The sequence below is a fragment of the Corapipo altera genome, unplaced genomic scaffold, assembly GCF_003945725.1.
Source record: "Corapipo altera isolate COAL_440 unplaced genomic scaffold, ASM394572v1 271, whole genome shotgun sequence".
In the NCBI taxonomy this organism is placed as follows: domain Eukaryota; kingdom Metazoa; phylum Chordata; class Aves; order Passeriformes; family Pipridae; genus Corapipo; species Corapipo altera.
The window spans coordinates 189,609-202,767 of NW_020884935.1; the positions used below are offsets into that span (position 1 = coordinate 189,609).

At 45.3% G+C, this 13,159-nt stretch overlaps 1 protein-coding gene across 3 annotated transcripts in view; it reads right to left on the minus strand.

Moving 5' to 3' along the window:
* Positions 1 to 13,159, minus strand: part of FAM222B (family with sequence similarity 222 member B) — a 36,568-nt gene continuing 23,409 nt past the window's right edge. For 2 of the 3 annotated variants that reach the window (XM_027660313.1, XM_027660312.1), the window contains exon 2: positions 1 to 4,209. In XM_027660313.1, the coding sequence (XP_027516114.1) occupies positions 2,645 to 4,192 (1,548 nt within the window). In that variant the 5' untranslated portion in view covers positions 4,193 to 4,209 and the 3' untranslated portion in view covers positions 1 to 2,644. Of the gene's footprint in view, positions 4,210 to 10,557; positions 10,972 to 13,159 lie in introns of those variants that run through there. The other variant, XM_027660311.1, reaches the window with a different exon arrangement.

Genomic DNA, 13,159 nt, shown 5'->3' on the forward strand with positions numbered 1-13,159 from the left:
AAAGGTTTCAGTATATTTTAATAGTAAAATGATTCTTATTTTTCAAGCAATGTCCCACCTGGATGAGTCTCAGCAGGATTTTTGCTTCCCGGTCCTGCTGCACCGGGGCAAAGCCTCGGAGGTCGTGGCTGTACCTGTGACTGCCCGTGCAGAACAGTCCCCAAAAACTCACAACGTGCTGCCAACACCAACAAACACTTCCCGGGCACCGCAACCACCACCACCACAGCACAGGACTCTGCTCAGGCTCTCGGGAGAAGAGCAGGCGTTAAAAATTAGCCTTTAATAACAGTCTGGGTTGAGATTTGGAGCAGGCTACAGAACAGAGGAGATGCCAAGGTTTTATTTAGTAAAAAGGTACGAACTCAGGTAGCAGAACACCTTACAGGGACTGAGTGGGCAGGGAGGGGTGAGGTCAGAGCACAGCCCTCGCTGGGTTTGGGGAAGGGACGGGGAAGACGACGGGGTGACTGTAAGGGAAGCAGCTTCAGACTCAAACTCTGGCTCCAACAGAATGGATTCAGAAAAATATTGCATGAAAAGCCTCAGGATTTTCTTTCTTTCATAGATGTATATTTACCAGTTTTCACAAAGACTGCAGGAATACGATTATAAACAATAAATTAGGACTTCATGTTGCTATCATTTGGCATAACACAATCAGGCAATTTTTCCTTTTTAAATATAAGGCAACACAAGCCAACACATAATTTAATCCGTCTTTAGTCAAATTGCTTAACTTTGCTAAGGAGTTACCACTAAAGAACGGGTTATAGTACACTTAAAAGAATTTAAATAATGACATGATATAAGTGTACTAACTTACGCAAGGAGTCAGAAACGTACTCTGCTAAGCTTTGAAACCTAAATATTTGTTACAGCCCAGGACTACACGTCTAAATTAAAAAAATACAAATAAATGTTTTCTAATTTTCCCATTTACGAAAAACTTTTAAGAATCTCTAGCCAACTATGACGTCACTTCAAAACTTGTTATTTTTTTTAATTTTTTTTTCTTTTTTTAAATTTTGTATGATGTCTTTTAAGATTTTTAAACCATGCTCGTTAAGGAAAGTTCAAGGAGCAAATACTTAAGGCTTTGTTTTTCCAAGGGCTGTGAGGGAGGCCAGTGGATGGCAGAGGCCAGTGGGTTCACCCATACACAATGCTACTCAAACCCACACTACCAGGCGACATTCATACAGAAATATTACACTTAAAAGTTACAGTGTAGAGCAATATTTTTAGCCAGTGTACATAGAAAGAATCAATGCTTTTTTTTTTTTTTAATTTTTTCTTTTTTTGTTTTAATTTCCAAACTTGACTGTGATCATTATGTTCAAGTATTAGTCTCGTTAACAGAGATGAGGAATTTTCTACTTACAATAAATTCGGCTGTTAGAAAGGAAAGGGATGTTTTGGTACACTGAGGAGAACACAATGCTGAGGTTACCCAGTAGTTAGTGTCCTACAGTCACTCGACTAGCTGCTGGAAGTGACGTGGGAAAGGAACAGAAGGAGTTAGGCACCGAGACCCTGGGAAAAAGGGATGTTATAAATAGCTTCGCTAATTCCCAGAGAGGAGAATTGTTCCATTAAATCCGCTGGGGTGTTTTGATGGAGAGGAACACGGGACTGTTGGTCCCACAGTGGCTCGTGAGAGGAGCTTTGCTTCAAAATCAACCACCTCCCATCCTGCTGCCGCCACGGGGACAGGATGGAGCTGCATCTCCTCACCCTGACATTAATTCCAGCTCCCAGAGAAATGGCTGAACCCTTTTTGGAGTTGTCAGTGGGTCTGGACTCCCTTCACATCAGGACAGTCAGACTCCTAGCAGCGAGGGGTTCAGACAAGGTTAGCTTTGACACTGGAGAAGGGGAGTGGGGAGGGGATGCAAAAGAAAGGCAGTTCCCTGTGGCAGCCTTGCTGCCTGTGTCCTTAACTCATCATTCCCCCTCCTCCACACCCTGTCCAGAAAACAAAAGTGTCAGAAAAATCTTCCAGAGACTTTTGACTTTGGACAAAGTCTAAATGATAAACATGGTCAAGAAACAGCTGGAAAGCTTCTTCCTATATTAATGCCTAAGTACATACCCCTAGCTGGTTCTTTTCAGATGTAGGCTCTTTTTCAATTACACAGGCCTCTAGACAGTGCAAATGGTCAACGTTTAATGCATTAATGAAATGGGCTTTCGAGTTGAAAAAAAGCCCTGCTCCCTGACAAAATTCTGTTGCTCTTAATCTTGGAGGAAATTGAGATGGAAATGGAAGCAGCTACACTACCTTGCTCTCACTGGAGCTGGTGAACAGATGCAACTGCGAAACCCTGCAGCAACTCAACCTCAGTCCAGCGAGGAGCTGCTCAGCAGAAGGCAAAAGCTGCACAAAGGGGATTCTGCGGTGAGGAAACAGCTGTGGCGTGAAGTAGTGTAATGAAATTCTTTGACACAAAAGGCATGTTAAATATTTGATGCATAAAGGAGAGAGACAGATAACATGTAAGCAAAGCTCTTAAATATACAGTATGTCTTCTTCCAATGGTTACTATAATGATCACACAAGTTTGCAAGTTAAAAACACCTTGCTTATTAATTAAAATTAAGACTAAAACCTATAATTTTTGTCTGTGAAAGTGACTGCAGCCTATCTATACCCTGGGTGTTGAATATGAAGATTTCGACTATCGGTTGGTTCAGGTGCTCGGTTCATGGGAGGCCGATGGACTTTTCCCAGCACGGCCATGCTCTGGTCTCGGAAGCAGGACTGCTGGAAGTCCCCGCTTAGGTAATCCATGGTCTGCATCACATTATTCTGGCTGGATGGGCCAGCTCCAGCTCTGTAATGAGTTCCTCCTGCACAATCCAGCGGTGCTCCCGCTGGCTGTCCCCCGTGGAAAGGCATGGCGAGGTCCTGGGACCCAGAGCTGTCACTGTTGGGCGTGGGCAGAATGTTATTCCAGATGGGCTGGAAATAGTGCCCATTGGTATATGGCAAGGGTCCCTGCAACCCGTTCACAGGCGGAGAAGGTGTAGGCTTCTCGATGGGGGGTTTCAAGCTGAAGGACTGGCCCATGCACAGTTCTTGAGGGTAGTTGGAAGTTTTGCCAGGAAAACTCTGCCCTGCGATCTCTCTCTGAGGGTGCTTCCCTGCGAGTCCAGCAGGCCCAGCAGCATCCCCACACATTTGCTGCAGATGTGCAAGCTGGTGCTGGTTCCACGCAACCGATTTGATTTCGTTCTGGTAGGCGGGCGGCACCCTGTTAATATTCACCATGGGCACGTTAACAGAGGCAGGAGGAATAGCAGCAGCAGCATGATCGACAGGGTTTACTACACAGGAAGGCATGGGTGTAGGGACATTGTGAGTAGATACCCTGGTACTTGCATTGATAAGCAGGTTGCGACTTATAGGGCTGGGGTTTGCAATCTGTCCCTCACACACTGAGGTAGTGCTAATGCCAGCTCTGGCCTGGCAGAACTGGTTAATCTGGTGCACAATGCTGCTCAGGTCCGGTGGCTGGTTCTGCTGCAGGGTGGCAGCCATAGAGAGGGGAATGGTTGAGGTAGACACGGTCACATTCGGCGGCGCATCTGCATCCGGCATCTTTCTGCTTCCATGTAAACCCGGCTGCAGCAGAGGATTCGGGGGGTGCTGCAGAGTCTGGTGTGCCATGGTCTGAGGGTGCTGCAAGCCCTGCGGCTGCTGCATGTTCTGCGGGTGCGGCAGCGCCTGCGGGATCCCCTGAGGGTGCGGTAAGCTTTGTGGCTGTGGAATACCCTGAGGGTGCTGCGGGATGCCCTGGGGGTGCGGCAAAGTCTGTGCATGCTGGAGAGCCTGCTGGCGAGCAAGCGCCTGGGGGTGGGTTAAAGTGCTTGGTGCAACGTAGGGCGTGGAAGGGGGGTTCATCATCGCTTCCGGCAGCAGGCGCGTGCGTGTCCCGTCAAAGTCTTTGATAATTCCTTTTGCTGGAGATTTGACTATGGCCAGGAGGCCCGTTTTCGTGGTGGCCTGAGATGGGTAGGGACTGTACCTCTGGCCCGAAGTATCAAGTCCGTTCACAGTACGGCGTATGTGTTTCCTCTGGGGAACCTTGACGCTGTTTGGAAAAATTTTTATAGTCAGTGGATTGTTGGCGACCTTCTTAGCATAAGCATCCAATTCTGCTGGGGTAGGATACTGTGCAGATCTCATTTTCTGTGTAGTGTCCCCTGTGGAGAAAGGAAATTTGTCAATTTTGGTAAGCAAGGTATCAACCCCAGGGCAAGACAGTCACACAACAAGGGCAGAAAATCTCCAAGGAATCAAGAGGCAAGAAAACTTCATCTTCCCAGACCAGTGGGTCGCGTACCAGATACCTCATTCCCTTTATTACCTGGTGACCAACACAAGCCCCAGTTCAGCTTAAGGCAAGACCTGCCCAGGGGAGCAAAACAAAAACCAATGTTCTCATCAGAGTATGTGTACAGTTGGACAAAAACAGGTACATGCTATAAACGTCGGATTGTATCCAGCTGAAATATTTCTCACAGCTTGTGGTGGTGGGCTGGTTTCTATTCCCTTAATTTAAGGCTGCCTCCCCACGGCTCTTCAAGCCATTCTCAGTATTTTTACCGTGTGATTCAAAATCAGAAAGTTACAAATTAAACATGAACCCCCTGTAATCCCGAGGTGAGAACCAGACTGTGGTTGGCTGACCCTGGCTGGGCACCAGGTGCCCCCCCAAGCCATTCTTTCACTCCCTTCCTCAGCTGGGCAGGGAAGAGGAAACACAGCAAAAGGCTTGTGGGTCAGGATAAAGACAGAGAGAGATCACTCACCAACTACGGTCATGAGCAAAACAGACTTGACTTGGGGAGAATTAGTTTAGTTTATTACCAATCCAGTAAGAGTAGGGTAATGAAAAATAAAATCAAATCCTAAAACCCCGTCCCTCCACCCCTCCCTTCTTCCTGGGCTTAACTTCACTCCCAACTTTCTCCATATCTGCAGTGCAGGGAGACAGGGAATGGAGGCTCCAGCATGAGCTTCCCATGGGGTTACAGCCTCCTTCAGGCATCCACCTACTCCAGCATGGGGTCTTCCATGGGCTGCAGATGGACCTCTGCTCCCCTGTGGACCTCCATGGGCTGCAGGGGCAAACGTGCCTCATCATGGTCTTCCCCACAGGCTGCATGGGAATCTCTGCTCCTGCACCTGGAGCACCTCCTCCCCCTCCTTCTTCAGTGCCCTGGGGGTCTGCAGAGCTGTTCCTCTCATATATTCTCACTTCTCTCTCCAGCTGCAGTTGTGCAGGTTTTTCTCCCTTCTTAAATCTGTTATCCCAGAGCCTTGGCCAGCAGCAGGTCTGTCCTGGAGCCAGCTGGCACTGGCTCTTTTGGACAGGGGGAAATTTTCTAAGCAGCTTCTCACAGAAGCCACTCCTGTAGTTCCCCATCACCAAAATCTTGCCCTGCAAATTCAACACACATCAAAGCTTCAGCTGAAGCCTCCATTTACACCCGAGTCCTTTCCTAGGTGCTGACATTGGAAAGCACTTTGAGTGTCTTGCTGTCCATTAGGAAGTCCTTGTTGTTCCAAGCTCAGCAAATGGAAGGAGGCTCATTAATTTATGGCTTGCAATTATTTCTTCAGTTGACTTTTCAGGGAGGCACCTTGCTAAGCACATGCCCATATCACATGGCAAAATGTGATTACCTCAAAAGATTAAACACATGCTACTCCCCAGACACAGACAAGAGGCTTCTGGAGACAGAGGTGTGGTTTCACTTCCTTGGATTTATCAGACACCTACCTGGCCCATAAGCTCAAACTGCTTCTGCAAAGAACTTCAGAAATCTAGGGAAATGCTTGTGCCTCTTCTGCCCTAATCATATGCCAAGCAGAGAGCTGGGCTGTTTCTTACCACAGCTCCGCTGCCTAACTCCTATGGGACTGCTGCTGATTTTATAATTTTCAAATAATGGCTTGCAGCTTTGACAATCCCACTTTGCTTTTGCTTGACTTTTTTACCCCCTCACCTTGTAAACAAATTTACTGGGAAAAAACGCCCATCCTTTTTGCTACAATTTTCAGCACCCCCGTGGTTTCTGCTGCTGTGCTGAGAGAACGGGGAATGTGGCAGCCAGTTCCTCCAGAGCCCAAGAGCACTCCAGCCCCACATCTGGCCCTCTGACCCAAAGAAATCTAATGCTCCAGCAAAGAGCTTGCTGCTGCCAGGCAAACAGCCTTTCCTCTTGAAAATCCATCTCTCATTCTTTTAAGCAAATTACCTCCAAAAGACTCTTGGATACATGAGTACCAGCCACCTCTCTCTTTGCATCCTTGCAGCTTCCAGTCGTCACAGGTGAGGGAGAGTAGCTCTGCTCTAAGAGCTCTCACTTTCAGAAAGAAAAGGTCAGAAAATGGAAAATAGGATGGAAACCAGAAGGAAGGGTAATTATAGAAATATTAAAAATATCTTTTGTGAAATAAGAAGCTTAAGAGCAGTTTGTCTTATATCTCTAGCACAGCACGTACCACAGCACTGATTAGACTCATACTCCCTGTGCTGTCCAGACTCTGGGACATATCATCCCTTTCTCTTAATCAAAGGAAATATTAACCCAAACATCCTCTCTGTTCACATCCCTGTACCTGCCCCTGCAGGCAGGTGGTTCATATCTGCCCTTTTGAGTGAGCTGCTGCGCTCCTAACGGAGAGAAGAGCCTCCAAATGGCATCTGCCAGCACTGCCTTGCCTCAACAGCCAAGGCCTTCATGAACTCCCAACCTTTATTTTTAGCATTGCCCACACTCATCAAGGTCTATTCCTTCCCCAAGAGATGACCCTGGCAACCCACCATGAACTAGAGAAGAAGAAAAGGACAAAGGAACCTGTCTGTGTTATGGTTTATATTACACTTATAGCCATTGTCACATTCTATTTTCAGACAAAAAATTAAGTAGATACTTTAAGACAGCTCTGCCATCAAAACTTCCCATCTTGGTTTACATTTGCATAGGCAAATCAGAAAATTAGGTGTAAATACAAATACTGAACAGACACACTAAATATTCTCTTATACAAGCATCTGTTTTTCTGTTCTACAGAAATTGTGACGGAAACTCTTAGGAAGTAGCTAAAACACGGATGTTTGAACAGGCTGCACCTTTCAGTTACACACATGCCACTAATCCCAAATCTGGAAGAACTCCTTCCTCTGACGAGAGAAAATAACCCCTCAGTTAAACTTAAATGACATCCCAACAACAAATCTGGCATCCTACTGAAAGCAAAGCATCTTTTAAATCCCTTGGACGGGATTTCCTGAACCCAACCAGCATTTCAAACAGGGCCTGGTTTACATACAGGTAAGATGATGCTCCTTTTACTACAAACTAACTCAGCCGTGCTACTCAGGCCTGAAGGTGATGTATTTCTGAGTGCCCCAATGTGCTGCTTAAAATGTGCTTTGCTGGTAGTTTCATAGGCAAGATTCCATGACTTTAATAATTAAGGTAGTAAAATATTACAGGAGAAAGGCATTATGGGGTGAGCAAGAGTCTGAATATCCCATATAAATATCCTACAAACCAGTAAAGAACAATTAGTTCTGGTGCATGGAAAACCTGCAAGAATAGTCCGAAAGAAAATGCTGGTATTAGAATATCATCACTTCTGTGCAAGAATTCCAGATCAGGACATAATAAAATAATGAGGCAATGGTGGATGAAGAAGCTTCATTAGGAAAACAATGGGATGAGCTCCGGGAAGCTCCCTAGTGGTGAATGCAAGGCAGAATACTTTTATTGAAAAGTAATTATTTCACGTTTGTTATACGACAAAGCTGTGCCTATGAGCAATTACCCCAATAAACTGGTGAGCTGCAAGTCCACACTCCCGCTAATCCTGTGGCAACCAATTCCTCTGGTCACATTCCTGCACGTCTCACCGCTGGAGCTATTTCTGCCATGGAATGAGACAGACATCCCTGCCTCACCTCAGCACTAATGTAATATCTTTTAAGTGCATTTCACATTAAGGCTTTAAAATCCACTGCTTTTAAAGCTGTCCGTGGTTAAATTTTCATTAACATTAAACAAAATACAAAGAGGCCTCCAGGATTCCTGCCCTAGTGAGAGCACTAGGTTTGGGACAAGACAAAAACAGCTGTGTCCATCTTTTGCATAAAAATCTCAATTTCAGCAGTTTCTCTACAGGCTTTACAGAAAGAGCCCTCCCAAAACCCTCAATTTAGCTGAAGATTACGTGTTCAGTCCCAATCTGCTCTTCTCTGTCATGTTCCCCCCCAACAAAATGCTCTCCAAGAAGCATCTTTTGCTTTATTTTGCACCACTGTCACAAAAAATGACCCTTTTTCTCCCAGACCGTGTGGCAATGTCTCTGTATCCAACAGCAGCTGCAGACACAGCTCCAAAATTCCTGCCTCAAGTATCCCAATTGACTAGTCAGGTTAACACTGGAATCAGTGGGAAGAAGGAAAAAATATCAATATGGAGTCAGTGAGAAATCCCCTGGGTGGATAAGGATTAATGAAATTAGCCTGAATTCAGGCTGAAATTCAACAAAAAATACTGAAATTGGCGGTCCTATAGTCATCGGTTTCCGAAGGAAAAAATATGTGCATATTGATCTGCCAAACTCCTACTGCACAGGCCACCTTTCAGAAAATACCTCTTGTTTGAGAGAGAATATGGAAAAAGAAGGTAATTGAGCTAATGTGGATTTTAAGGCACTAATAAAAAGTCTGATCCAGAAAACTACACTTAAAAATTATTAATATAAACACTGTAAGTCTGAAGAAAAGCAATCTTGTGGAGTTCTGTGCCTTTTATAAAAGCAACAGCACTATTATTACAGCCTGTTTCCACCCCCCATCAAAAGTCACAAGTCACTGTTCATTAAAAAATGCTCATTAACTCAGCTTTCCCCTGGCCAGGGGCTGGGCTACTCATGCATATAAGGCACGAGAGAAACACACCAATTAATCGTACCCACATCTGCAGTGGGGGTGAGCGAGGTCTGTACCAGCAGTTTCATCTTCTGTCTAAATCAGAACAAACCCAACAGCTGAGCATTACCACTGCCAGCCCGTGCCTGCCAGCTACTTTATGTCCTAAATTCTTCTAAATGCAGTTCCCAGAGCTCTTCACTGAGCAGGACACAGCAATGCTTTCAGCACAGGGATCGGCAGATCTCCAGAACAGCATCAGGTACTATCAGGTGAGGAAACTGCCCAACACACCAGCATGTTGCCTTGTAAAGCTGTAATTAGCAAATACCTGATTTATGCACAGCTGCCCTCACATGAACCTGGATGATCTGCTTTCAGAACTAAGCTTTGCCAAAGAGACTTCTTGTAATGTACAGACCTGGGCACATTCTTATCCCACGGCCTTCGGAACAGGCACGTCAGCAACGCTCACACTGGAAATGGGGAAGAGAAAGGAGGGGGATGCCCAGTTTCATGGCATCACCAGTCCTTTGGTGAGCAAAGAGTATTACTACTGCTGAGTGTCATTACAATTACAAGCCCATGAAGTGCTGTGCAAGTGCTGTGGGGGAGCACACTTGTACATGAACACTGCCAGTCACTTCTGGCAGTCACCCTTAATTAATTGCAAAATTATCTTACTTATTTTCAGTAGCATCACTATATGAAAACAATTTAGCTACAACTGGACTGTAAATCACTTGGTTTTAAAGAGCAACGAGTCCATCAGCAAGCTGAGGGTACAAAAATCACCCAACACACATTTCAAAGGGAAGAGACAGGTCACAGCCCTAAGGATCAAGTACACAGATCTTACGCTGAAACCTTGGTAATTCTGAATTTTTAGCTGAGCAATCAAGGTGCAACTTCAGTGACAAAGAGGAGAGACAGAGTAAGAGTTAAAAAAACATCTAGCCCGTAAACTTACATTCCCAAGTATAAGTTGTTCTTAAAAACACCAGTACAACTATGAAAAAAATGACTGAAGTTATCAAAAAAGAATTATCAGAGCACTCTGCAGACGTATTTTCAGAGGCACCAAAGAGACATCAGAAAGAAGACGGAAACTTTGAACTTTAGTAATTTGGAATAGCTCACTAATATTTGTAGTATAAGCCCCAGGTATGCAGAGCAAGAGCTGCTGACCTCAAAAGCTTTGCATTAGACTGATCCAACTTTTATCGGTGTCTATGAGTAATTACACGAAGGGAAGTGAAAAAGAGTGAGGAAAAAGTTGTGTTAAGAAGCAAATCAGCTGGCACACTTTTAGCACAAAACATTTTCAGCAAAGAGGCACAAATCTCACAGGAACCTCACTTGCATTGCAGCCTGCTGTGGTTAAAATTAACCTTTATAGAGCCAGGAACAGGGGAAAGCTTGCTGCACACACGTGAACCTCCACAGCCATTTCTCAGAGCCATTACTGATGGATGCCTTGAAGGCATAACAAAAGAAAGACTCTACATTAAATAGTTTTTCCACTGTATCCTAAATGTTTATGTCACAGCTGTCCCAGAGCCAGATTTAACAGTTAACCACATCCTGCAGACAAAACGTCACTCACATTTCTGAAGTCCAGTGTTCATCTGCGTGTAAGAAAGAAGCTGAAAGGAGAGGTCGCCTGGTCCTGGCAGACAGGCCAGCATGGCAGACAGGCACTAACACAACATGGGGCATTCACTCCTCTGCACACTGCAACAACAGAGAGACAATTCAAAGTTATAATACAAGGAGGAACAGAGAAAAGAAAGCGGCAAAGAGCCATCCCTGGGTGAAGGCCTGACCAAGCACAGATGAAACCGCTGCTCCAGTCCTTACTGCATCTCGTAACGGCAACGGAAACACTTCAAGAAGTGGGTCATCTGCAGGGTTAAAACCAAAATAGCTGTCTCGCTCTCCTCTGCTGCTTGACACACAGAGAATAATCCATAAATCTGTCCTCAAATTTCAAAGGTGGTTGTTATGAACGGTAAAAAAACCACCATCATTCATTTCACTATTGCTGAAACGCACTGGCTGTCCACCAGGTATAGCCAAGGCAAGTCCTCTGGAGAAACCCTGTCAACTGCTCTTTCACATTTAATAAAAAGGCATGGCATGCATAAATTGAAGGCAAAGTATGCAGCACTCTGCCTTGTGGCAAGATTAAGCTGCATGCTACAGCTTGTAATTTCTGTGGTCCATTAGGCTGAAAGATGAATGGCTACAACTTCCTTCATTTCAGCAGAGACTCAATAACCCGCACGGCTCTGGGGCAGACAATGGCAAGATGTGCCTCCTGCACAAAGGGGCTGCAGAGGTGCCACCATCCTCTTCTGCTTGGTTCAGCATTTAGGAAATCAAACATCAAACTGAACACATGGAGCACTAAAGCTCTTTATACAGAAACACTGCACAACTCCCTTCAAATCCCACCATCGCTGTACAAAGCCCCAGCAACAAAGCTAACTGGGGTTCAAAGTGTCCCAACATTACTGCAATTATAGACAGAGATTTAAGTTGGAACAAGGCCTCTAGAGGCCACCTGGTCCAAACCCCTGCTCAAATCCCCCTGGCCTCAGCCAGCCACAAGACTTCATAAAGTTCTGGGAAACAGGGTGGCAGAGCCACGGGGGAAATCAGTTGATTTCTCCTTGTCCTGATCTCCACAACCATCAGTGCTGCTATACAGAAGCAAAACACCCAAGGAGCACCTAGAAAGGTGCTGGGACTTGTTATATGACCTCCAAAACATGGGAAGAGTTGAAAGATTCAAGTCGTAAGCTGATTTAATTTCAGTCATAGTTGCACAATTAAAACACAACTGGGGAGGCATTCAAAGATCTAAAGGGGTAAAGCAGAAAGTTCAAGCCTGACAGGAGAAGGCACGGCTGCCAAAATCTCTCAGAGGCCACTTCTGAAAGAGTCTCACTGCCAAGGATGACACAAACAATGCGAAGCCTTTGGATGACACTGACACAACACCATCAGCGCTGTGTCCTGGACAGCACCACCACCTTCCTGCTCCAGAAACCTCCAAACAGCAGAGTTCTGCAGGGACATTTTGAAGACTTTAATTTGAAACCTCACCTCAGACCACCACCACGAGTCAGCCCACCCGTGGAACACCTGCACCAATGGAGTGAACAGCAAGGACTTAGAGCTTTTCTGCAGCACAGCAATTACTCACTGTGTACAGTTCATTAGCTCCATGTTTATGCATCTCCTCGGTTCAACACGCAAAGGTTGATTAAACCAACAGCCAAGAAATCTCATTCAAATATTAATTTATGAAAAGTTCTGCACCTTCACTGAGCGAGTGCTCTTAAAAGCTGACTGAGTGCGGCTGAGAGAGCCTGTTGGGTGCCACTGTGACTAACAAAAGTAGTCTTGGGCACTGAATGTCAGCTTGACAACTCCACGCTGTTGCCCATTCACCCACACAGAGTAACACCAACTCAGTCCTGCGAGAAACTCACAACCACCTCACCAAGGTGCAGGGCCCAACAGTGTAACCACCAACAGAACGAGTTTATATCATTCTCCACTTCACTCCTAGGAGACAGCAACAATCTGCACTGACAGAAGTCCAAAATATGCAGCTGTAAAACCTTGTAAAATAAATCTAAACCTGGATCTTTTTCTGACTCTCTGAAGGAGGTGGAATTCTTGGAGTCTTTCAGAAGATGCTCAGAAACGATGACTGAAGACCTGTCACATCCACAACATCAAGGAATTGCTTGAGGGACTGAAAAGTTGCTCGACCTTTATAGATGAGATTCATTCGTGACTGTAAGTATGCAACGTTCAGTGAAACTTTGCAAACAGCCCGTGGGCAGCAGTTTCTCATCCCAAATCGGCCCAGCAAGACCAAAAAGACAAAACAAGAATCCAGCTCCTTTTAATCAGAAGACAAAACCACTGTGAGTTGTCAGAGCTTTACCTGAGTAAGCAACAGAAACACCCACAGTCAGCAAGAAAAAAAAAAAATAATTGTGTTTTCCTTTTTTCCTCATTTCATCAACTTCAGAAGACTGGCAAAAAAACAAGACCTATTTCTCAGTGAAAAGCAGACAAACAAAATTAAAGAGCATTCACTGTAGACAGAAAAACAGATCACACTATTCCCATATTCACCTGAGCATCCACCTTTTACTCCAGCAACGTCTGACACCAGCCCAGGATCC